General features: G+C 43.9%; 1 protein-coding gene and 1 long non-coding RNA gene across 10 annotated transcripts in view; one reads left to right on the top strand and one right to left on the bottom strand.

The window, feature by feature from the left end:
- Window positions 1-26,221, top strand: part of LOC139754603 (uncharacterized) — a 46,903-nt gene that overhangs the window by 6,894 nt on the left and 13,788 nt on the right. For all 5 annotated transcript variants that reach the window (XR_011713908.1, XR_011713909.1, XR_011713910.1 and 2 more), the window contains exon 3: window positions 1,952-3,674. This is a non-coding gene — a long non-coding RNA (uncharacterized lncRNA). The remainder of the gene's footprint in view (window positions 1-1,951; window positions 3,675-26,221) is intronic.
- LOC139754569 (uncharacterized) lies at window positions 4,953-24,774 on the bottom strand. 5 transcript variants are annotated; one of them, XM_071671947.1, is made up of 3 exons: window positions 24,628-24,774; window positions 8,271-9,157; window positions 4,953-6,438 (listed from the first exon to the last, which is right to left on the bottom strand). In XM_071671947.1, exons 2-3 carry the CDS (start codon window positions 8,848-8,850, stop codon window positions 5,657-5,659), a joined length of 1,362 nt encoding a protein of 453 aa, XP_071528048.1. In that variant the 5' UTR covers window positions 8,851-9,157; window positions 24,628-24,774; the 3' UTR covers window positions 4,953-5,656. The 5 variants fall into 5 exon arrangements, with proteins under 5 accessions (XP_071528048.1, XP_071528087.1, XP_071528067.1 ...); XM_071671986.1 differs by lacking the exon at window positions 24,628-24,774 and adding an exon at window positions 24,431-24,449; XM_071671966.1 differs by lacking the exon at window positions 24,628-24,774 and adding an exon at window positions 24,290-24,312.

Below are 26,221 nucleotides of genomic sequence, written 5' to 3'. Positions count from 1 at the left end.
CCTGTAAGCATTTCTTTTACACATTTGATTATTTTTTTATTCATCTAACTTGGCTTCTCCTTTTTCTTTCTTCTATGAAAACTGATTCTTTAAGGGGAAATATGATGAAATGTCTGAACGTCTTTTCTACTGTATGCATGCCTAAGAATCTGGTCCAGTTTACCTGAGTGGTGGTAGATGAAACACTTCTAGAAGTTAAGAGGATCTAAAGAAACCTCATTTGTGTACCTTGGCGACATAAATTTGCCTTGTTTTTATGTGACATGGCAGTTAAGTCAATGTTAGGAAGGGTTTGTTTGTTGACTAATCTGAGATTGGAAATCTTGATTTTATTTTCAATAAAATTAGCTGTTTACAGTGAAACTGACAATATCATGAATGCTATCTCCTAGTTTGTTGCAGCCCTCGCATGTACTGATTAGGCTTCCGTTTGTAGATGTCACTACATCCATTTTCACTTTGTGCTATGTGTCAGACCGTTTGATTTAGAAAGCAGTCTTCTTTTTAATCTATTAATCTGTTTCCCTCATGGTCACTTGTCCTAATTTATGTTGATTGTTAATATTTCCCATAATTACTGCTTGTTTGATATTTATATCAGTTTCACATACAAAGCTCTTGTTTTCTATACAAATAGACATGAATATCATTCATCATTTTGGTACACTGTGCATTGTCTGCTTTGACATATAAAATCCTAACCATAATTGCATATAGATTGTCATGTATCTTTGTAAATAGAACCAGTTATAAAGCTTATTTTTATTTTTAGAATCATTATTCCATTGGATTGTTAACTGTGCTTGGAAGTTTTTTATGGAATTTATCCAGTTTTTTGTTATTGCTTATATATTAAGCATTTGGTGTCAATTCATACTGTTTTAGGGTATTTCTGGCATTGGTGTAAAGCATGTAAATGTTTCACTTGGGCACAATGACTGTGATTTAAGCCTTTAAGTTTAGACTCTTTGGTCCCAGGATATTGCCTGATGGTGATTTCTTGTGTTCATAATTAATATTCTGTTAGTAAATAACAGCTTTATGTGCTCGTCTGAATCCTGCCCAGCCTTGTAATACCAGCCCCATTTTCATGAAGGACATCCTAAACGAAGAAGTTCCTCTCATAACAAGCTGTCCCATAGGTTAGTCAACTCTTACTAATAGGCAGATGTGCTTCACTCTGCCACATACATCTAGTATTCAGAAATTCAATTCCTGCATTGCACTTAGGAAGAGAACCCGCTATCACAACCTTTCTGCAGCTTTCTTTGAGCTTTCTAGTAAGGATTCTGTACTACCAATGCTCTTGAAAGATTTTTCCCTTGCCACTTTCGTTACAGCCTGAATAACTTTACTGTTATTAAGTGTTCCTAACTGCGTTCTGTCTGTACCTTGTGAGTGATGTCTTCCAGCATAGACCTAAGCTAACACTGCCTCGTTTTATTCATGCCACAAAACTATGTATCTAAATGCCTTATTAAATCTCTGATAAGGATGATGCAAGGTTTTCTTGCCATTTCATCATGTAATACTATAAAGTTGCTGTTTGTTCCTGTTTCCATTATTTTATCACCAAAGCTGGCCACATTTCAAACTGCATAAATATTATCACTTCTGTCCACTGTTGTCTCTGCTGTAACCATTCAAGTTTCTAAATTATAGGTATTCTTTTTCCTGCAGAGTTTAATAATTTTGATAGAAATGCCCACCCACACACAATGTATTTGCTATACTTTTCACTAGCTAGCCTATCTTCAATGATCTCTTTTGATAACCTGTTACCTCATTAGCAGGTCTTAAATGAAGTCTCTTGTTATGTTGTAGAACAAGTCGATCATTTTTCTATTAAAGGAAAATTTTCTTTATGTATGTGATATTGAGAATTATATTAGTTTTGACGTAAAAAGAAAATTTAAGTATTGTTATATTTCCTCATCTACTTCAAATCCAGAGAGAATGTTGGGGAGAGACCAAGATCTGCACATCAAGGAATATCGAGGCCAGATCATGCTGCACACCAAACACATCAAGATTTTGAAAATATCAACAAATGTTGGTTTCTGGTCATCAGAAGGTTTGGAACCATGTTTTATACATTCGAACTCTATGACAGATGGAGTCTGCTATTCATTGTGTACATGTCGTTGCAAATGGCCCTTGGATGTTCTATCATGATAAGTACCCTAGGTGCTACATACCAAAGGGTTTGGTTCATATTATCTTCATTCATATAGACAGGGACTTATCCCAAAGGGAGATGAAGGGTGCAATCACTCCCCCTTCCCCACAGCCATACAGTGTACAGTAATGTACCATGCATTAGCTATAAAGATAATGGTTCTAAAATTTTACTATTACTCTCACCCCTTTTAGTTCCTGTGAAAAACAAATATATATATTCAACTGTTTCTGTGGTACTTAGGAGTGACCAATAGAGCACCAAACGTTTCACTGGCATTATAAAACATTTGACAAGTTAGTGAAACTTTCCCTCTTTGCAAAAGCATTTTATTTATTTATTTTTTTTTTTTTTACTAAAGATGCTCATGATTATTGCTCTGGGCCATGTTTCTCATATGAAATTTGTTTTCACAAAGAAAGTGGTCACCATTTTCATATAATAGCCATACTTCCCCACAATAGCTGTAGTCAGTTCTATGAGAATTTGACAGTTAACAGGGATTAGATATAACTTAGAAAAAAAAAAAAAGTGCGGCGTTTTCTTGTTTACAAAGTATTCTTGCATGTCGTTTATTATTTTGTGCATTCATGATTACGTAAGCGAGATAGTATTTCACCCCTTCCTCTATCAGGAACTTTTGACATCATCCTACATATACCTCAGAGTATATGTAGATCGAAGTTGGATGGACAGCCATCGTTAAAATTAGTGACTTGGATACAAGCCAGTCTTAGCAATAGCAGTTGAAAGGAAAATCAGTACCATTTCTTGACAATTTATAGAAGCTACAATCATGAGTACAATGAAAATCGGGACGTCTTGCATTAGTTCATTTTCGACATTGGTGATCCATCGAACTGAAGTTGCGACCCGCGAAAACATTGGCCGCCATAACTGTAATTATGCAATCTGCCGTTTATTATATAAGGCTAACCCATCTATAATGGTCAATATAAATCTACATAGCCCTACGGAAATGTTACATTTCATGGAATGTGTAAATGTGATTTTATTTGTTCAGTGTCCAGTGAATAATTTGGGAACTCGTTTGACTTGTTGGTGACTTCCTCGACCGCTTTGTGGGTCAGGTCAGGACTGGGGTGACCTGTGCCACGGAAGTCATCTCATGGCTGTAATCAAGTATCAATTTACGTTTGTGTCCGTGTCACTCGTGCCTGAAGACATACGTCTTTTGAGACGAGGGGGAAAAAAAGGTGTTCAAAGTGAGACTGATCTGAACTTTTCAAAGTATGGAGGAGGACCGGTAGACATCATCGTGAACCAAGAGCAAAAAAAATTCTGCGAACAAAATGGTTGAAAATATTGCCGTGCATAATTGGAAATGGCAGGAAAAACGAATGTAGCATTCAAGAAGTATATACTGTAGTCAGATGTAAGTGTCATTACTTGGAAGACATGTGAAGTGGTTTGGCCCGTCACTTTAATTAAGGTGACTGATTATTCCAGCACTACGTCTTAGAGTTGGCATAAGGTAAGTAATATGAATATTCATTCAGTAATGTGGTAATTGTTTTTGAACTAACTCCATCGCTGTTAGTTTGCGTAATGTTGAGTTTATATAATTGTTGAGCATGACATTAGAGTCTTACATTTCCTCGAACGGGATCAAATGAGGCGGGAAGGGTAATATTGTATATCAAGGTAAATGTATCTAGAGTCGGTAGTACACTAGTAAAATACCAGTAAAAAGTAGAAAAAATATCACATTTTGTTGGTTGGGGAAATACATCATTAAATTCAACGGCTTCAGTGGATCATATACTTCGAGTGTTAATTGTAATGGAGGGGTTGGGGGCTTGTGGTGCATCTTCATAGGTGTTCATGACATAATTCACCTGGAATATTGGCTATTAAGATAAATCTTCATCGATAGGAAGGTTTGGTGGGTTTATACAGATTTTGTCAATTTTGTACATGTGTATTACCTACTTTACATTATATTAACCCACAGTGTCCTTGATAAACGAAGTGTTTTCATGTGTAATGTTCCATTACGAGATAGGATAGGTCGGCCATCAATAGGCCTTTCTATAAACGCAAATAACTCAAAAGCACATAAGTAACCATTTCCCTGAATAATTTCGATGTTGAACGAAAATAAACTCTTCGTTAATGTTTGTTAGTTATAATTCTAATTACATAATTGTTCCTAGTGGGGTTTGGGTATTATGCAAATTATTTTACATTACTTTAGACTTAGGGATAGAACCATCTTTGGTGGTAATCCACGCACCTTTGTTTTTTATAGGTTCATGGTAGGTACAGATTACTTACTAAATAGAGCAGTTTTTCCATCTATGGCCTGAATTCTTCGTCCATATGTCGTATTATTAGTTAGGTAGTGGTAGTGGGACAGATAGTGCTTGAGTGTTGAACTAGAGTATTAAAAGCAACTTTCCCTCATTTCTTATAATTTTCTATAACTGCCCCGTATCATATACCATAAAATGCCGCCATTTCTAATGGAAACATTAAAAGAAAGGCATCCAGCGCGTTTAATGAAATTCAACAAACCTTATAAAAATGCAAATAATGGGCGCATTTTACGTTTGTATGTGTCACGTTTGTTTGGAGGTTCGAGGTTGTATTTTCCTAGTATTTGATAAGGATGGTCGAGATACTTTACCAGATACTTATCATCATCTTGAGGATCAATTCTTGTAATGTAAGGTGTAGTTGGTTGAGTGGTTTATTTTGATTATGTGATGAAGAACAATTTCACATATGATGAAGCTAAACGGAAATGTCATTTACATTGTTGAAACTTTATTTCAGTTGTATCAGCATTTACATTCATCCTTTAACATAGGTTACCTTAAGACTGTTGTAGTTCAGTCATTCTGTCTTTGTTAGAACCCGTGGTATTTCTTCGGGCAGGTCAAGAGCTGCAGATGCTGACTGCACAGGACTAAGAAACAGAAGATAATCTATCCCTGACTCAACCCATAAATAATTCTTAACATACTTCACTGACTAGCTACATAATATCACCTGAGTCGCCAGATCCACTGACTCAAAGGCTTGTACCTGGCTTACCTTTTAGGTACAATGCGAGTGTATTTGTGTGTCATGGATAATGATGGCTTCTTGAAGCACACACTTTGGAAGGTTAGAGGTATGTCTACAGTAAGTGTCTGTGTTGGAGGACCTCATTTTGAGTCTCCGCCTCATGTCCAAGAAAAAGGAATATGAAGTGGTTCTCTAAAAGAGAAAATGTCAAGAAATGATGATGACATAAACAACAAATGCTGAAATAGATGACAGTGTCTTGGAAGGGAGGGTCAGACCCTGAGACTGTTTTTAAAGCGTTAGTGTAACTAGTGGGTCAGTGCCACTACATATATTACTGTACAGTAGTGTTTCAGTGTCCATAGAACACTTGGAGGACTCAAGTTTAGGTTAGGGCTAGGAACAGGGATGTGTACTTCACGGCTTAGTGAGCAATACAGGTCATCAGAACAGGTTCCATGGATCAATGTGTGGTTGCAGGAGAGGAGTTGAACTGCTGTCTTGCAGGTCTTGGGTCGGTTCAGCCAAGAAGTCGTGTGGTGAATGAGTGAGCAGATCATGGGTTGTGTGTGTCAGGATGTCATGTGATGATTGTGTGAGGATACTGGTTGCCGGATTTGCCAAGATGTCGTGCGATGATTGAGGCAGGATGTCACTTGGAGGTTGGGCCAGGATGTCATGTGAGGGTTGTGAGAAGAAATTATGCGAGGTGTGGCTTAGTAACGTGGCCGTGGAGCTGGGCAGGAGGAGGTCTGGGTCGGCGGCCAGGGATCGCTGCGCCACACTCCTCTGAACCTTGTCCGCCAGCTTCTCCATGAGAGCCTTACGCTCTGGCGAGACCACAGGAGTGTCCTTGGTAGTAGAGGAGTCAGCAGGTGGGCTGTGAGGAGCCATCACCTTAATGCTACTGGTGGCACCAGCTCCTCCTCCTCCTCCTCCACCTTTGCCTTCGCCTCCCGCTAGTGCTGCTGACGCTAGAGCCGCTAACCTCCGCTTCTCCTTCCTTCGCTCGTTTTCCCGTTTTGTACGTTCTGGATCGCTTAATCTTGCTGCTGCTCGCCGTAACCGCCTTCGGCCGTTAGAAAAGAAGTTCTTGACAGTGAGGTGGTGCAGGCCTAGTTCCGACGCAATGTGCAGCACTAGTCCCCGTGATGGCTTCTCCGTCACACTGAAGATGGAGTCTAGCGCTCTTCGCTGCAGTGGTCCGATCTTCCCCTTGCCTGTACCTGCAAATTGTACTGGATGAGAACCAACGTTAACACGAATTTCCTTCGTTTCCTAAACTTGTATCACAAGTGTTATAATTATAACTCGTTTGGACGGCAAGTTACAAAAGCTACACAAACACACAAGTTTTCTTGATGTTGAATATTTTTTTTCCCCTTAAATCTGCTGTCAAAAGGAAACATCCAGCTAAGCTGTAACAGGATTACGATGCGCACACATACACCAAGCTATATATAGAGGCGGACTTTGAACATAAAGAATTTGTTAGTCATAGAAATGAAAACATCCTTTCTCAGCGAGTCTGAGCACATGGAGTCATGGTTGAAATATCACTATGATTGAGTAGATGTGGAAGTCAATAAACATCGTACATATGATACAGCAACTGGAAAATGCGATGACTATTAATAAGTGGAAAAATGAGGACCTGAGAAAGAAAGGATCAGAGAGGACGCCTGACCCAGGGAGGAGATACAGCCACGTGTATAGAGGTAAACACTTTGAGAAAATTGGGGGGGGAATAGAGTTTCACAGGCGTTTTATAGACGACTGTCCTGGATGGTTACGTACAAACTACTACAAAGGAATTGGAGCATGGGTAACTTTCGTTGCAAGTTGAAGCGAAGGGTTAGAAAAAGTGAGTGAGTTTACCATCAACGTAACTACTTTCTGTTATGATGTAAATCAAACTCTGGTCGACAACATTGTTGGTAAATGAGACGATATTGAATTATTCTTACCGATCATGTTGATGTGATGAGTGATTTATTGAGGTTACAAAGTGGTGGACTGGCGTTGGGTTTGACAACTGTTTGTCAAGGTATTCGAAGTAAGTTTTATCCATTTCGGTTTGTTGATGTATCCCCGAAAACTGATGAATTTTCTTGAATCGTCGCTATGAAAGAAAACTCTCGTGTGTTGCTCTACGAATTAGTTACCCTAATTTTTTTCGTGATACACCACTTGGTAATCGTCGTTCACCGGGAAGGGGAGTTTGGAGAAAACGTCTGGGAGTGGTCGTGACAACGATTGGAACCACCACCGAAGTGGGTGGGAGGAATGCGTGGAAAGAGACATCGTTCGCTGGGGAGGCATGCTCGGAGGTACGGCATATGCAGTTGTCGAGATGGTGGTGTATGGATGAGAGGCGTGCGTTATACAGAGGGGAATGTACGAAAGAGGGTGGAGTGCTGGAACAGGAATGTCTCAAAACAATACACTGTGAGAGGAGGAGGGGTTATGTGAGTAAGAAATGATAGGTTGAGAGAGGGATGTGTGTGTGTGGTAATACGGACAAACATGGATGAGAGAGCCGAAGAGGGTGTCCTGAAATGGTGTGGGTGTATGGAGAGAATGAGTGAGGAGAGGTTGATAGAGTGGATGTATTTGTCAGAGGTAGAGGGGACAAGGAAAAGTAGAAGACTGAATTGTAGATGGAAGGATGGAGTGAATACGGCATCCAGTAGTGGGTGCATGAACACACACAAGAAAGGAAGGAGTCACACGGGACAGATCGGATTGGTTCGCCGCGACCCGTGCTGTCATTAGACTGAACCAGGAGATTTGAAGTGGTTGGAGATAACCAGTGAAAGGTTTATTCGACCTGGTTATGGAGACGGAGCTCCGGTTTCGGTGCTTTACCCATGACAGATAGTGAATGAGGCCTTCCAGTCGTCTGGACCTCCCGTTTCCTCACGAACACGGGAAACTTGTGCGTTCAGTTATGAGAAGAGAAAGAAGAAAAAGATCAATTTTCTACCAAATGATCTTACTTTGGTTCAGTTTGCCGTCAGTAAGAACAGTGTCATCATGAGAGAACCATGGACCTTACCTTCCTCCCATGCCTTTGGCGTCGGCTCCTCCCTGCTAGTGACATGATGTTCGTGGTCTAAGGTGTCGCATAAGCTCCCTAAGCTTATGGTGTCATTGTGGACGTCAGAGGTACTGGGGCTGCTGTCGTAGAGGGTTCCCGGAAATCCATCGTAGCTGGACATGTCCTCATCGAACTTCAGTTCCTCCTGGACTGACTTGATCTCATCCTCGTACTGCTTGATCTCCTGGGGAGACTTGAGGCTCCCGGTGAGCGGCGTGACCTCGCTGGCGAAATGGGCTATGTTGTCCTGGTCGTAGATGATGGTGGTGCTGTCGTAGGAGCTGGTGTCGTACAGGGAGGTGTTGAAGGGCGTGGCCGGTGCCGGCGATGGCGAGAGGGCCAGGGACGCCCGCAGGTCCTGCGACGGCTGTGGCATGTCGTAGTAAGCGTCGGTCGGGAGGCTGGTCTCGATGTACTCGAACTCCGCCTGCTCCATAGGGTACTCCGCTAGTCCCTCCAGGGGCGAGACGGTCATCCCGCCGTCATCGTCCACGCCAAGGCCCCCGGCCGCACTCAGCAGCTCAAACTGCGTCAGCATCTCGACGTGTCAGCAGCAGCGGTTCAGTCTTATGTGTTCAGTCGTTCCTCACGTGGTGTGTGTGTGTGTGTGTGTGCGTGTGTGTGTGTGTATGTGTCTGGCCGAGCTGCTTGCTGGTGCTTGCTGCCGCCGTCACATCAATGCTCTCAACGTTCCTCGTCTTGCGGACCTCAGCGGTGAGCCCGACTCTCTCCGTGCCTGCATCCAGCTGTCCCCGACGACGCATCAAACCGGTTTCACTGTTGCTTCTTCTTGGTGGCTGATCTCGATCGAGGTCACTGTCTGGCACTGTTAGATGACTACATGCCTAAGGGGAGAGGGGAGGAGGAAATAGAAAGTTGTAAGTACATGGCCATACATGAACATACCATTACATACAGTTAAACCGTGATGAGAGACACCAGACGAATTCCACCGTCGTTACCAAAAGGGGAACACGAAAGCTGGGGCGAGAGGTTTCCTCAACCCTTGGAAGAAAGAGAACACTGGGGCGTGGGGGAAAGTTCACACAGATAGTAGATAATGTGTCACTTTCCAGGAAAAAAATAGACATTACTCTATATCCATTGGATATTTGTCATCATCTGTTGCTGCAGATGCTGTAGTTCACACGAAGTACGAGGCACATCCCCAGCTAGCCTAGCTCTACACACACATACACACACACACACACACATCCTTCCACAGGAATAGAGGAGGAGGAGGAGGAAGTGCCTTCTTTTTGGAAAAGAAAAAAGAGGGGAGGATTTCCAGCCCCCAGCGCCCTCCCCTTTTAGTCGCCTTCTACGACACGCAGGGAATACATGGGAAGTATTCTTTCTCCCCTATCCCCAGGGATATATATATATATATATATATATATATATATATATATATATATATATATATATATATATTAGGGCCAGGGAAGACTTGTTTGTCTTCTTTAATCCACCGACGGTCGGCACCAGTTTGTCTCGAGTCAAATCTTGCCGACTGGTTTATTTTGGTCTTTGTTTATTTCCCCTACCTTGCACCGCCTCTGGGTTAAGGTGAGGTGGGCTAGGTCCGGGAGGCGGAGCACCAGGTTTAAGGGGTAGCAGTAGCGGGGTTGCTTGGTGTGACACACTTTCCCTAGACTTCAAGATGGCGACGGTAAGGTCCTTTCAAAATAGTTCCAGCGGGCGGTTAATTTTTTTTTTTACCCCTCTCTCTCTCTCTCTCTCTCTCTCTCTCTCTCTCTCTCTCTCTCTCTCTCTCTCTCTCTCTAGCTCGCAGATGATACAGTTTATGTTATAACTCGCCAACCCGGAGACGCGACCGTATCTCACCAACGTGTCATACAACCCACAAAAACTCCTTAAGGGCTTTCACAAAACCTCGGGCATAACTGAGGGCGAACCATGAGTCCATTCCCCGGGGCAATAAAGAAGCGCCAGTCAACAGACTGAACAGACTTACTTCGTTGACTGAAGAGGAAATTCGAGAAGAAAACGGGAAGGAAATTCCGGGATCGGAACGTATTTCACAACCCTCCCCCCACACACACACACACACACACAGACGTGGACGATTTGGGCTGCGGCTCAACGCTGACTTCGACGCAAGAGTCCCCCCCCTCTCCCCCACATGTCTTCGTCAGGTTGAGGGGTCAGGCGGGAAGGTCAAGTGGTTTGGGGGGGGGGGGGGGGTCGTCATCATGATGAAAGGGTCGGGGTGACCAGAGCCATGTATGCATGAGTCGGGTGACGACAGGCAAAAGGTCGGGTCATGAGTGAGCTCACAAACTTGTACAGGTTGGCAGTTCTCTCGATTGTGAAAGGATCCCAGTTGTGTGTGTGTATGTATGTCCATGCCTGAATGCTAGTATTGAGATAATAATAATAATAATAATTATTATTATTATTATTATTATTATTTTATTATTTTATTATTATTATTAGTTTATTATTATTAGTTTATTATTATTTTATATTATTATCATTATTAGAACTGTTTAATAATTCTGTGTTCTATGACGGTTCCGTCTGCAAGTGAATGAGCGAATGACCAGATACAATTTTTGGAGCAACAGTGTGGTCGAACTTTCCCAGCACAAACAATATACTTTTTTTTTTCTTTTTATTTCTTTCTTGAATTCAGTCATCCTCCGCTTCATGGAATTGTCGATAGAACTATCACAGAATATTTATAGCATTGTTTAAACTCAGTTTCAAAAGCAATCCCAATATGACAGTTTAGGCAAATCATGACCCAACATTTCCCTTGTGTTTTACCTGACACACTACTTTGGTGACCCTCACCTGAAACCATTCCCTCTCCTCTCTTCCTACTCGTACGCACACGCCTTACAGACCTTGACAAAAAAATGCTTCTAGCAGCTTTTTCTCCCACGTCGTATATTCTTAAGACCTTACGCAAGGCGTTTCAATCAACCCTGTCCTATACTTCCTTCAGGTCCATAAATGCCACATACAGATCCACCGGTTTCTCTTTTGAGTATTTCTTCAAAGCAAACGCCTCGTCCGGACATCCTCTTAATACTTCTGAAACCACATTGTTCCTCCCCAGTGTCATGTCCTGTGCACGCCTTCACCCTGTGTCACCTCTCGTTCCTTCTTCCCCTTCTACTTCGGGAGCCTGACCCCTCGCTGGTTTTCTGGGCTAGGTTGGGTCGGTAAGGTTAGATCGAGTTAGGATTGTGGTACAGCCAAACATAACTTAATGAGTATATATATATATATATATATATATATATATATATATATATATATATATATATATATATATATATATAATATTTTTTTTTTCATACTATTCGCCATTTCCCGCGATAGCGAGGTAGCGTTAAGAACAGAGGACTGGGCCTTTGAGGGAATATCCTCACCTGGCCCTCTTCTCTGTTCCTTCTTTTGGAAAATTAAAAAAAAAAAAAAAGAGAGGGGAGGATTTCCAGCCCCCCGCTCCCTTCCTTTTTAGTCGCCTTCTACGACACACAGGGAATACGTGGGAAGTATTCTTTCTCCCCTATCCCCAGGGATATATATATATATATATATATATATATATATATATATATATATATATATATATTGGGGGGAGGGTGGGAGGAGAAATCTTTAGGAAATATATTAGTCATGAGTATGTAACAGGCAAGACTAGTGAAGCAACGGCTGACGCAATTATTGTAGCGGCCCCAGACAGTCCACCTGCAGCCAGCCATACCCCTTGATCCTCGTGAAGTCATCGAAAACGTTCGTTATATTTAGCATTATTATTATTATTATTATTATTATTATTATTGATATTATTATTATTATTATTATTGTATTATTATTGATATTATTATTATTGTTGCCTCGCGCGTGTGCATGACCACCTCCACCTTCTGTGTGTCCCGTCCGGAGAGTTCGACACTCCCGTGTTTCTCTCTCTCTCTCTCTCTCTCTCTCTCTCTCTCTCTCTCTCTCTCTCTCTCTCTCTCTCTCTCATTTCCCCCGCCCTCCCAAGTCGGCACCACCGCGTCATCACGAAGCCCAGTGACGTGTCCGATGAAGGAAAGGTGAACGTATGAACAAGAATCCTGATCAGCAGACCAGACGACGAGAACGGAGTGTGAATTTCTCGCGGCTCTTAACGGCGCTAACCTATTTGGTCGGTTGTAAACTCCGCTCACACACACAAAGTAGTCAGTGGAACGGGAAGTACAGTATTGGAATGCGTGTATAATTACCTGCTTGTACTACTGCCGGATTATGTTACGGGAGGAGTTTTACGCTAGTGTGGGAGTGTGTGATTACCCACACACCGTACGGGGAGGGATCGCTCCCTGCCTCCTGCCCCCATTCTCAACTGTCGTACAGCTTCGTAAATTTACGTATATGGTTTGTTCTGCATTAACCATGTCCTCTGTCATTCTCCCTCCAGTCGTCCACCAACCTTGTATAGTGTAAAAGCATTTATTTGCATCCTTTTTTAAGTAGTTTTTTTTTTCCATACCATGTCATGTTCCCTGTTTGTGTGGTACTATATGTGTGTTTGTTGCGGGGAGAGAGTTATACACTTGTTTTGCCCATTGTTTTAACCGTTTATGTACGTTATCATGTCTTATCTCCAGTCACTGTACACACACACACACCATAGCTCACCCTAATTTTAAGCTCGATTATTTAATTAATTACTATCATGACTTCCCAGTTGTGTCATGTCTGCAATACCTCAAATGTGAATTTGTGGCCAAGCCCAAAACCAATGGATTTTTATTCATTTTTTCAGTTTATGCCGTGTGTGTGTGTGTGTGTGTGTGTGTGTGTGTGTGTGTGTGTGTGTGTGTGAATGGTCTCCACATTCATCTGAAACGTTTATCTTCATATGTTCTGTCTTGCCCCCTTGTGCCCATTAACTATTGTAAGTAGTAAACTCACGACATTGGGCTGCGTTGGGTCTGGGTTAAAGTAGATAAGGTTGGGACATGATAACAGCCTTGCTGAACCTACTTAACCTGGAGATATGCTCTAGAGACATCTGGCAACAACAACAGCAGCACCACTAGTCCTTAACCAATCATCCTCTGCAAAAACAGCAGTAACAAAAGGTCACATACATACATACGTACATACATACATGTAAACATACTTGGGATGATTCTCAAACCTATCCGAGAACGTTGGCAGTTTCCATGTGGTAATTTACCGAACGAGTTGAAAGGCCAATATGGAGAGAGAGAGAGAGAGAGAGAGAGAGAGAGAGAGAGAGAGAGAGAGAGAGAGAGAGAGAGAGAGAGAGAGAGAGAGAATTGAATCCGGAAGTGAAAGTGAGGCTAGCAGCCGAGGACCAGTGTGAGTGGCGGCGCAAGAGCCTAGCCCACCAACACTATCTCGGGGACCCCGTGGGCGCGAGCGCCACCCTCCCTCCCTCTTTCGCCTCCCGTGCCAAGCCTAGCACCATAGGTCGGTCTGGTCGTAGAGGATGCCTTACGAAGCTGCCGTAACGAATCGATTTCGGACGCAAGGCAAATACCGGGGCAATAACAGAAGTCAAGTGTATCTTAACACCCCCAAACACGACCGAAATGTTGCTACAAGGACGAATTATGTTACCACCGTTGGGGCGTGTTTGAGACAAGACTTGTACCAGATTCAGCATAATAGATTGAACGAAAAGCAAAATGAACTAATAGGAGAGAAATTCCACGTAGGAAGTTTTAAAGGCGATATATTTTCTCTTAAATCACAGCTTCTTATCACTCAATACAAGAGTGAAAACTCTGCATTTAAACTAGACCGATTTCTAATGGTTTACAGTTGGCCCTAAAGGTTTTATGAACATAAATCACACACACACACAGACACTCGTCCCAGAGTTCCACTTCATGGCTAAGCAACGGTATCGAACCCATCCGAGCACTTACAGACCGCTGCAAGAACAGCTTCGTCCCAACCAATGTGAACATAATCGGTAATCGCTAAACCACCAACTCACTGCTTGTGTGCAGAGACTGCTCATCACCCCCTCCCGCCGTATATATATATATATATATATATATATATATATATATATATATATATATATATATATATATATATATATATATGGCCTCGTTTGCGTTGTCTTTCCTAGCATAATTTCAGTCTGTCGGATTGGGACAGAAAAAGAGAAAACGTTGAATATTACACACACAAACTGCTGTGTTTACGTGTATACTCAGGAGTAAAGATATGGTACATAAATACAAGGCTAAGTAACACACACACACACACACACACCAGTACAGAAAACGGGCTGCCAAGCGGCCTTGCGTTGGACGGGTAACGGACTTTAAAATACATTGTCCCTCGAGTGGATGTTTGGACCACCAGGAGTAATAATCATGCCTCGGGGTCTTCACCCATGTCACACGCCTCTGGACAGTAAGAATTAGAGCCACTTATAACCAACAGTGCAATATAGGACCTGAGACAACTGGAACCCAATTTATATATTAGGTTGGAAGGCACAGTATAGCCTGCAAGGTTACATATTCGCTCTCTACAACATACACAGAAGGGGATGTGGTATAGTTCCTCACATGAGTCTGACTGTGATTCTCTGTACACCGCTGTGCTCCTTCTTAGCTCGTCATTCATGGCGGGAAAGGAAAACACGGACAGACGAACGTGTTATTATAAGATCAAGGTGAGAAATTCAAAGATGCCCTGAATTGTTTACATGTAATACATGTTTATTTATTTATTTTTTTCGATGATCTATACCAATGGAACGACCATATTCCCAGCGACGTTAAATGGACACACACATACACACACACACACACGAGGACACATGATATTAAACAAGAAACTTTTTATGAGAATATTTAAAGATGTGGTGGTTTGTCAGAGTCGTGGGTGAATGGAATAAACTAAGAATACGTATGTAAATATTGACAAAATATAGAAGTTCTTAAAGTTGTATGGTAATAGTAAATGTTCATGAAAATGGGGTCGTTCGAGTGTATAATTTCCTCGTTGTCCAGTATAGGTAATTGCTACTTAACACCATACTTGACCCGCTCACGTGGGAATAAATAGTACGGAAAAAACCACTGAAAAACTAGAGCAGGTAGATTTTTTTTCCCCCGTCCCTTAAATTTTCACAAATATACGGTGCGTTTTCGGGTATATTTAGAAGTTTTTCTTTATCACTGGAACATCTAGGAATCGCCTGTGGAGAAACGTTACTTTTAACGTTCTTAGTAACACCACACCACCTGCCCTAGCATCGTTTACGGCCGGGCAGAGGCTAATGAAAACATTTGTGCTACAGTCAGTACAGGTTTTTACCGACCAATACGCCACCAGTTTCAGGATCTGAGTTCCTGTCTCTTTTAACTAATACGTCGGGTCGAAAGCACTTCTCAACCCCTCCCAATAGACCATAGAATTTATTTTTTTTCTCCCTTTCCCCCAGGGGCACATGGAAGGTCATGAGGTGTGTGTGGGGGGGCTTCCCCGGGGGGGGGGGGGGAGGATATCAGCTGATCATTGGCGGGAAGACTGTTAATGCGGGCGCCCTCATATCTCCCTCCCTCCCTCCCTCTCACCACCACCATCGCCACCACACCCACCATCATGTTTTACACTCTCTCTCCCCCAGGGCACAAAACTGATCAGTGTGAACTACCGACTGTAAATGCAAATTCAGCATTAACCATCCTTTATCCACCTATGCAGATTAGGAACGTGGGATTACGGTATGTTATTGTCGTGCAGCAGTTCATCACGCCCTAGACCGTATTCTGTTTTGCCTGCCTTCCTCATGCGTTCTCAAGTATCCTACATACTTCAAGATCAGAAAAAAAAACTGCATAATTTACCTAAACCACATTTACGTCTTTAACTGGGGTAAAAATTGAAGGGTGGCGGGTTCGTGCTAGGCTGGCGGTGGGGTCGGTGTTGTTGTGGGAAGGAGGGAGGGGGAGCACAGGTGGCCTGCCCCGCCGTGGAACTTTCCCGCCCTCAGCCAACCCCTCCGGGCGCCCACCTTACTCCGCACTTAATTTTTCTCAAAACTTTTCGTATTCTGCTCCGTCGTTTATGGACTCGCCTCTTTAGACTTGGTGTGTTTCTCTCTCTCTCTCTCTCTCTCTCTCTCTCTCTCTCTCTCTCTCTCTCTCTCTCTCTCTCTCTCTCTCTCTCTCTCATGCGTAGTAGGTTCCGATGCCGACGCACTGGATATGGTACGACTTAACGAATATGATTTGCTCTTACCGTAAAAAAAAAATTAATGTGTTAGAAATACTTGAGACATTGTTTAATAACAGGAGAATATTCATGTGGCGTAAGAAGAAAAGAACTGATGAAAGATGAGTATTCCGTGTACCTTACGAGACTTTGAAATTAATCTAAGAACATATGTTAATTATCAGTTATAGTGAATTATCACAGTGAATTATCAGTTATAGGGTGAGATGGTGCTAGATGAACGATAGTAAACGACAAATAACTAACTTTGACTTTTTTATTTTTTAATTATTATCCTGTAGGAGCTGACGATCCCCTACCTCCATCCTCCCTCCCTCCCCTACCTTGGTTGGTGACGCATGTATGGCAACATCGTCTCGCTCCGGTGCGTCACGTGACGGCCTTCCGGTGATGGACTTGGGGATACATCCGCCGGGGTCCTGGGCAGGCGGAGGAGCGGCAAAAGGCTAACGGCGGGAGCGCTAGTTATTAAAGACTCTGCAGGGGAGGAAGGTAGGAGGAGGACGCTACCTTGGCCACAGGGAGGTAGGAGGAGGACGCTACGTTGGCCACGGCTCGATCATCACACTTTTCTTTTTTCGATCGTGTGGTCCAAGGCCGCGCCAGCCCTTACGATCATTACCTCAAAGTCGTACCGTCGTCCTCTCAGTGGTCCGTATTATCGTCCTACTTGACGGGGGTCATGCCGTCGTACTCATGGGTCGTCAACGTCGCGCTCGAGATGTCGTACCGTCGTGCTCAAGGGGTCAAGTTAACATCGTTCGTACTACCACCACTCACACCCCCTCTCCTCGCCTCCCCCCTCATGTTAACAGCAGTAGCGGCAATTATCATTGTAATTATCACTTGTAAACAGCGACCAAGCGGAGGAAAAAAAAAAGAATTGTATTTCAGTTCTTTGGTGCTACATTAGTGAGTTAGGAATTGGCATAAGTCACTGCCCACTCTGCCAACATCACGTGTGTGACAGCCTGACAACACAGCCACTCTCACCAACACTGCCCGGCCGACCGCTTCCTGTTGCTTCTTCCGCTCTCTATAACAGACGTAAAGGGAGGAGGGGGATGTGGGAAGTGTGAAGACGTCATCGCAATAGCCCATCACCACAGACCACCCCATCACCACCACTAGCCAGCACGCACCGTCCTCACCACAAACCACCACCACCATCACCTTATATAACACAAGTTTTCCCTCCCCCTCCTCCTCCTTCCTCCCCCATCATCGCCACCACAACCTTGGACTGCACCACAAGATAGTCGGTACTGTAATGCCAAGGTTCCGCCGCCCGCATAGCGACTCCTAATTATGATTATTCATGGTTGTTCACTCCCCTTGTGTGTGTGTGTGAGTATGTGAGTGTGTATGTGTGTGTGTGTGTGTGTGTGTATATGAACAGTTCATGTTAGGTTAACCACTATTTTTCGCTAACCTCATCATGTTCCATCAGTTCCCCGACTTTCACTTTACTGAGTGTGTAAATACGTCTCTCTCCTCAGAGCAGGAATCTGCAGACGCTTGGCAATAATCCAGTTCTAACTTAAAACCCACAATAAAGACTATTTTTCCTCGAGTCCCCGACCTGCTCGTCGTCCTTATTGACTCGATGAGGAAGGGCGATAGAGTGACCTACTGACCGTACAAACTTGGCTTGGAGATCGTATATAAGAAACCGAATGACACTAAAAAACAAAAGAAACGAGTCGAAGGATTAGTTCAGAGTACCCGACAAAACAAGTGACTGTCTGAGAGAAAAAAAAAATGGCAGCCGTAATTTAAATGTTTGGATAATCTTTAAATGCAATTACGTTTGACGACGGTTATCCTAAGTATGTTTTGAACTCGTTTGTTGTGATGGTCGGCTTGTTTTTCGAGTCACTTGTTTTGCCTACTTTAGAGAGAATATTTTTACATTTATTGTCTCGGTGTTGTTTGACGTTTACGTTTTCTGTACTGCTGACTAAACTATATATTACCTGTGCCATTGAAACGGCAACAGAAAACGTGGGAGACGAAAATACACCGAACAAATGCATCGAGACGGAGGGGAAGGGGGATGGGTTTGGGGTGGTGATGGGGTTGTTTCTCAGTGGGGAGAGCACCCACCGGATGGGGGACCCAGTGGTTCTCCCCCACTTCTAAGATAACTTTCACTCTACTACGCTCCCACGTCTTAGTATCTCGCCCTGACATTTCGGTGAGGACCATCATTATTAGGCTGTATGGTAATATCCTCTCCAGGGTTATTCCACACACACACACACACACATATATATATATATATATATATATATATATATATATATATATATATATATATATATATATATTTTTTTTTTTTTTTTTTTCCCCAAAGAAGGAACAGAGAAGGGGGCCAGATGAGGAGATTCTCTCAAAGGCCCAGTCCTCTGTTCTTAACGCTACCTCGCTAACGCGGGAAATGGCGAATAGTATGAAAGAAATGTATATATATATATATATATATATATATATATATATATATATATATATATTACAGTTAGTACTTTGACCTTCATGGTGTGTTGGTTTTCATGTTCCAGTGCGTTGAGAACATAATGGCGTGCATGAGGGTTAACACCGCGAGTAGAAAAACGTCACCTTTGGCCCAGGCCGGGGCGTTTGGGAGTACAGACTCGCTGTCAAAAAGAACTTCTCGATGCAGAAGGAGTCTACATCTACCCGCTGTTCGGAGTAGCGTAGCGCTGGACTGCATGCAGGAGTCTTTAGATAAAGAGGTCGTTGGGCTGAAGGGGATGGTGGGGGTGAAGCAGTGAACAGGCTGTATAGCCTCCGACACAGTGTGAGACTTTAGCCACACCTTGGCCAAAGTGGACGGTGTGGTAAACACCATCCTTGGCGTGGGCTCTGACTACACCAACTTCCTGGTAGCGTTGAACGGTGAAAAAAAAAAAAAAATTGATAATACTAAACCTCAGTATATACGAAAATGATAATTAATAATACTAAACCTCAGTATATACGAAAATGATAATTAATAATACTAAACCTCAGTATATACGAATGACGTCAAAATATGAATTCCCCTCCCACCCCTCCTCCTCCTCCCCACCGTAGCGGTGAACGATATAATGACGGTGATATTTCCCAGCAGCAGTGAACGGTATAATGATGATAATGATGATATTTCCCAGCAGCAGTGAACGGTATAATGATGATGATAATGATATTTCCCAGTAGCAGTGAACGGTATAATGATGATGATGATGATAATGATATTTCCCCGGTAGCAGTGAACGGTATAATAATATTTCCCCGGTAGCAGTGAAAGACGACGGTACGGCGGGGTGTGCACCCCTTCCCTTCACTCCACCCCCCCCATCTCTTCCCGAGGCCATTACGTGAGCTGTAAGACTGTTTATATCCGGCGGACCCCCTCCCCCCTCCTCTCTCCTCGCCCTGCCGTCACCCCCCCTCCCTCCCTCCCCCCCACAAGAATGTTCATGCTCTGCCCTCACTCACAGCTTCCCGCATTCTTGGTCTTGTCTTCCTGCTTTCATTCTTCTCTTGCCTTTGTCTTCCTGCTTTCATTCTTCTCTAGACTTTGTCTTCCTGCATTCATTCCTCTCTTGCCATTCGCTTCCTGCTTTCGTTTTCTTTTCCCGAGTAATCTCCCTGCTTTTACTCTCCCTTTGACTGTGTCTTCCTGTTTTCCCTCTCTTGTTCTAGTCATCTTGTTCTCATATCCTCTGGAACTTCACCTCTGTTCTTTATCTAATACTTTATTCTTCCCTTTCATTTCCTTCTTTTTTTTATTTCTTTACCAATATCACATATTTTTAGATGACACGGCGCAGTTTTTAAGATCACACGGGGCCCGGGGTCACGTGGTTAAGATCACACGGGGCCCGGGATCACATGTTAAGATCACAAGGGGCCCGGGATCACATGTTAAGATCACACGGGGCCCAGGATCACGTGGTTAAAATCACACGGGGCCCGGTGTCACGTGGTTAAGATCACACGGGGCCCAGGATCACGTGTTTAAGATCACACGGGGCCCGGGATCACGTGGTTAAGATCACACGGGACTCGTGTTCATGGTAAGATCACGCGGGTCAGAAGTTCGCCTTGCGTCTCATGGTGACTAATATCACGAAGGGTCCTAATATTATTGAAATCATTTAATTTTTGATGCTAGCTGGATGTGTGTGTGTGTGTGTGTGTGTGTGTGTGTGGATGAACAGCTGGGTTGACTGTGGACCGACTGCCGCAACCAGGATTCGAACCTATGCGCTCGACCCCTGGATGCGTCACGGGCAGGTACGCCAACCGATACACCACCGAAGTGAAAACACACACACACACACACACACCATCCTCTGAAACCCGTGGTCAAGATAACACGAGACCAGATTAGGCTGGTAAGATCACACACACATGCGTGTAGGAGATTACCAAGATGACTGTGTGGGATCACTTTCTTAAGATCACAGTAACCCTCACCACCACCACGTGGTTCCGCGGATCCGAAATATCACGTCTGAGATCACCACGTGGGTTACCAAGATCACAGCCAGAAACCCACGTGGTTCCCACAGATCTCAAGATCACGTGGTCTGAGGAGAGGGAGAGGAGGAAGGGGGAGGGGGGACCATACAGTTGCCAAAGATCACAAAGCCAGCAGCGTCCAGCTACCTGAGCTCACTGAATCTGGCGTTCACTTAACCTGGCGTTCAACACATCCCTTGGGTTTGTGAGCTCCTAAGATCACAAAGAGGACCCCTCGTGCTTTTCAGGGGGGTTCGAATCGCGCCAGACTCATAAGGTCATGCTAACAGGAAGACATAAATATCACACGATCGAGGTCACACGGGTTCCGAAGGTAAGTGACACGATCGAGATCACACGGGTTCCGAAGGTAAGTGACACGATCGAGGTCACACGGGTTCCGAAGGTAAGTGACACGATCGAGGTCACACGGCTTCCGAAGGTGAGTGGACAGCTTCATGGGTTTTGCATGGCACATGAGATGATAACACATGCCCCTCATAGCACCTACCCCGGAAGCCATGGGTGGAGATGACGTATGGTCAAGATAACAGATAACACTAACTCAGATAACCGCCACCGAAGATCACCACGAGGCGAGTTGGCCCCAAAAAAGCAATAAATGAAAAAATAAATGAGATTATTAGGTGACCTGTCCTAATAACAAGTTCTAAAGTAAACTTGGTCAGAATGACAAGCGTCTAGAGGTTCACGCGCTATTAATTTTTTTATGATGACATAGCCACTGATCAAGGGAAAATGCTGTTCAGCGATTCGTATAGAAGAAAAATTCACATAGGATCCCTATATTAAACTCTAAGACCAAGATCACATCCATCCCGAAGGTCAATTTTTTTTTGTTTGTTTTTTTGGCCCAGTATGGCCCAAGTCACGAAGATAACATGGCTCTCTAAAGCTAACGTCTCATCATACTAAAGGGGGGGGGGGAGTTTATCCACCAAGATCACAATACCTGGTGAAGATAACAACGTGTCCTGTAGACCACCACGCTGGGTTGTCATGATAACCACGTGTGCTCGGGATCACACACACGCGGTCACGTTTCCCCTAAGATTTAGAATAAAAACAACAATGCAGGCCCGTGAGATCACATGGTGTGAGCGCTGGTCCTCCAGGACCTTACAACCGGTGGTACGGTAAACACACATGTCCATCGACCAAATAGCCCCCACCAAGATCACATGAAGTACAAATACGTCCTCAGAACCATACCTTGAATCAAGATAACCCGAGCTGAGACCTCATAGATGGTCGAAATGAGCAAGGCAATGCCCTGAACGTACTCTTTAAGATCACACAAGATGCCAGATAACACAGTTCACCACACGTTCAGAATCTCGCCTGTTCGTCAGATGATATGCTCAGAACTCGCACTGGACACACTCTCGGTGATCATGCAAGTCTCCCACGGGTGAAATAACACCGGTTCTTTAAGATCACACGAATGCCCACTAAGATCACACAGAGCAGTTGGGTGAAACGCCATGTCAAATTACAGTAGTTTCAACTTCAGTGCTGTATCGAGGGTTGCACGCTTTCATGTAATTATCATCCCAATTTTCAAGGGTTGCACGCTGCCAATTTGTATTCATAACAACATCTACCAAATTGTCGATTAAAAAAGATAGTTCTAATTAAACTGATCTCTCAAATCCACATCCAGTTTGGGCTTGATACACGAGCACATCTTGTCTGACCTGTCACTTTTACGTTCAACGTGTTCATAGTCCTTGAACGCGCGCTCAGTCACTACGCATTCACTTCGATTCTAGAATGCAAGCAGTCACGTTTTCTCTACAGTCATCCATAAACTGGAGTTGTCGCATTTATTTTGCAAATCATCAACCATTTGTTCTGCACATGTGCGGTGTGCTCATTGTACCCTTTTCTAGAAGGCAAACCACGTTCTAGAAAGTGTGTGCTCCATCCAGTGTTCATCATGCCTGCTTCTAGAGTGGACTGAAACACCATACATTCATCAGACCAGGTTTCTCTAGCTAGCGTGCACCTAGCCAGTCTTCCACAGACACTGTTCCTTGACCCTATCTATCCTAACCACGATCTGTTTGTTCATCACGTAAAATCCCACTCGCATGTACCCAACCACCCTGTTCATAATGCCATTTTCTATCATGGACACCGGGTGTTCCTTATGTAATGTCCAAGAGACCCTCTTTCACTTTGAAATGTTCATCATACAAGTCTCTAGAATTCACCCAACTCTCTCTCTACTTACTCGTTCCAAAAAAGTTTCCAAAGTAAAAAACTATGATTTCTCTACGCCAGTCAGCTTTTGCGTACGGCAGTCGTCCATCAACGCTCACTATATCAGTTTCTTTGACTCGAACAGACACTGCGTCTCACTGTACAAGTGTCTAAGCATGCGCTTAAACCACAGTGAATTCATCCCAATAACTTCCAGGATGCACGTAGACACAAGGGTTCACTTCGCAAGTTTCTTGCTAGTCTCTTGTCACACGTTCATTATATGTTTCTGTTGTGTACTTATTCACTGTAGTCACTGTAGGGTTTCTTATATTCACTGGCACCACGTGTTCAGTATGCGACTCAACATAGTTCCTTGCTAGGGTTGAGATGTCACTGTATTTTCATCATACCTTTATGATCACTTGTTGTGTTTTCCTTTATATAACTATGATGCTCACAGACACTGCCTGCACTCGTGAGTTTTAATTCACCTGTGTTTCCCCCCCACGACGCAAACAGCTATAAGGATACGATATATATTCTAAGGATCACGCTTCAGTAAAAGTAACCCGACGTCACTTTATATGGTAATTTGAAATTCGCACCAGTTTCTGATCCCTCTCTCATGTTGCGCCGTCTTGAAGTACTCTCCCGTGGTGTGTGGGAAGACCTCCCTGACGATGCACAGTTCACGGACGCTGTCGAGGACGTATTTTCCATGATGGTGAGCTCTGGACTTACCTCTTCACACGGGCTGCTGCTCACCTCGAATGCCAAAACAGCAGTCGGACGGGTTCCCAGCAAGACGGCGGAGAAAGACCCTACGGCGAGACCTTTGCAGAGGGGAGTGTGTGTGTGTGTGTGTGTGTGTGGGAACTATACATTATACACGACACAGGGAATTTCCTAAAGCGTCGTCACACCAGCGCCACCATCATCAGTCCATTAATATATCTCACCGTGCGGGTTGAGCACTTTCTTAAATTCCACCCGAGGGAGAGGCTGAGGGAGGGAGGGAGGCTGAGGCAACCGGGCTTTACAGCCACGCAGGACATCTGTCGTCTGCCGGTGGGAGGCTGAACCCAGGCGGTCCACATTACCTGTCCTTCATTCATTCCCCAACCTCTTCCTTTTCGCACCGCTTCCGTCATGCGCCATCACCGCGCATCTCTCTCTTCCTGGTTCACGCTAGTTCCTTTGTCCCCGTACTTTCTGGTGGGGTTTCGTGTGTGTGTTAGGGGGGGGATGGACGGAAAGGAGCCGTACGACACCGAGTACTGGTGGGTTCTACACATACCTATTTAGACCGAGATAAAACGAGAGCGATCGAGGGGCGATCTCCGCGTAACGTTCTCCACGGAGTTGTAATGTAGGCTAGTGGAATACCCGCTTCTGGCGATCTCTAGACCCCCCGGCCTATATTTTGACACACCCCCCTCTCTCTCTCGGGGAGGTTGCTACGATTATTCTGGCGAACCATTTTTAGTTTTTTTTCTCCTAGCGAAATACCCGACCACGGTGCCGTATATGTTTCTCCCCTGGAAGGTAGCCATCGTCAGCTAAGGTACCTGGGGGTAATCAACGTTTGCGTGAGGTGGGAAGAATGCGGTTGACGTAGATGTATTTCAAGATTTATCAAGAATTAATGCGCGCTGGCAACTCATTCCGCCCTCCCCCTCCCGCCGTTGAGGTCCCGCCCAATACGAGTCCATCTTCTTTGCAGGAATTTTCTTCGAGTTGCCTAACTCCATTAAAAACGATCGGGCCCACCTCATGTTCAACATGATCCTCATGGCGTAGTCTTACTCTCCATGAAGGCGGCCGCCCGTGTCAGCGACTGTGGTGTGGTAATAACCAGCAAGGGCCAGGCTTCATGCCCAGGGCAGAGAGATATTTACGTGTGGTACGTGAGACGTGCATCGTGCGCGTGCCTGTCTGTCGAGCACGAGGCGCGCCATCCCCCTCCCCTATCCCTTCACCCCTCCCCCATTCCCCATTCCCTCCACCCCCCCAATACCCTTCTACCCATGCCCCTCGACCCCATACCCTGCTACCCCATACCCGCTACCTGAGTACTGAACATTTAACCCTCGCGCACCCAACTTTATCATTCTCGCTCCTCCTGGTGGGGTCAGGTCAGGTCCAGAGGTCACACACCCTGGTGTTTTTTTTTTCTTTAACCCAATACTTCATAGCGGCCTTAAAGATCCCCGTTTATCCGTTCATGCTGGGACAAGTCAGGCTATTTAGGTTTCATGTAGTTCTTATGGGATAGCTACAAGACCCATTTAAGAGTTACGAATGAACGCTAAATTGTTGGCATTAATAACGGGCATAGTAGATATTTTTCTTTAAACGGCAGCATATGCTCGCTGTTATCAGATGTGAACATTAAATGAAAGTGAGTGCGAAAGTGTTGCAAAAATTGTAATTACTTTAATATCGCATTGTTGGATTTCCGTTTTCTGTTCTTTGTTCAAAATACAATAGACATGTAGGCCAGAAATCCCCGTTCTTTCTCTTCATTTTCGGTCACTAATGTATTCTCATAATGTAGTTATTCTTTCTTTATCCGTCTAGTTCACCATTGTTAACGGAGTTGATTGAAAGCAGTTCATGTGCGTTATCATTTTAGTTTTTCGAATTCGTTGTTGTTGGTTCGGTTTAGTTTGGTCGGGGATAAGGAAATTTATCTCAGGGGAAGAAAACTAAAAATAAAGGGTAATTATGGGATTGGGGAAACAAGAAGGATTTAAAGATCAGAAAATGGAATACAGGTGGGTCGTCTATCCAGCTGGGATGACTTTTGATTTCCGTATAATCTGTAGCTTTTATCTTTGTTTTTATTGTTATTTCAGTATATTTATCGACCCCGTGTGTGTGTGTGTGTG

Source organism: Panulirus ornatus, chromosome 2, assembly GCF_036320965.1.
Source record: "Panulirus ornatus isolate Po-2019 chromosome 2, ASM3632096v1, whole genome shotgun sequence".
NCBI lineage: Eukaryota > Metazoa > Arthropoda > Malacostraca > Decapoda > Palinuridae > Panulirus > Panulirus ornatus.
Note: the sequence above shows the minus strand (reverse complement) of the source record. Positions and strands in the feature narration are given on the sequence as shown.

What these genes read in the sequence shown, in the direction of transcription:
- LOC139754569 (XM_071671947.1), bottom strand. Translation starts at nt 8,850, where the DNA reads ATGCTGACGCAGTTTGAGCTGCTGAGTGCGGCCGGGGGCCTTGGCGTG. An exon ending in GCCAAAGGCATGGGAGGAAG is followed by an intron (nt 6,439 to 8,270) that starts GTAAGGTCCATG and finishes TACAATTTGCAG; the next exon opens with GTACAGGCAAGGGGAAGATC.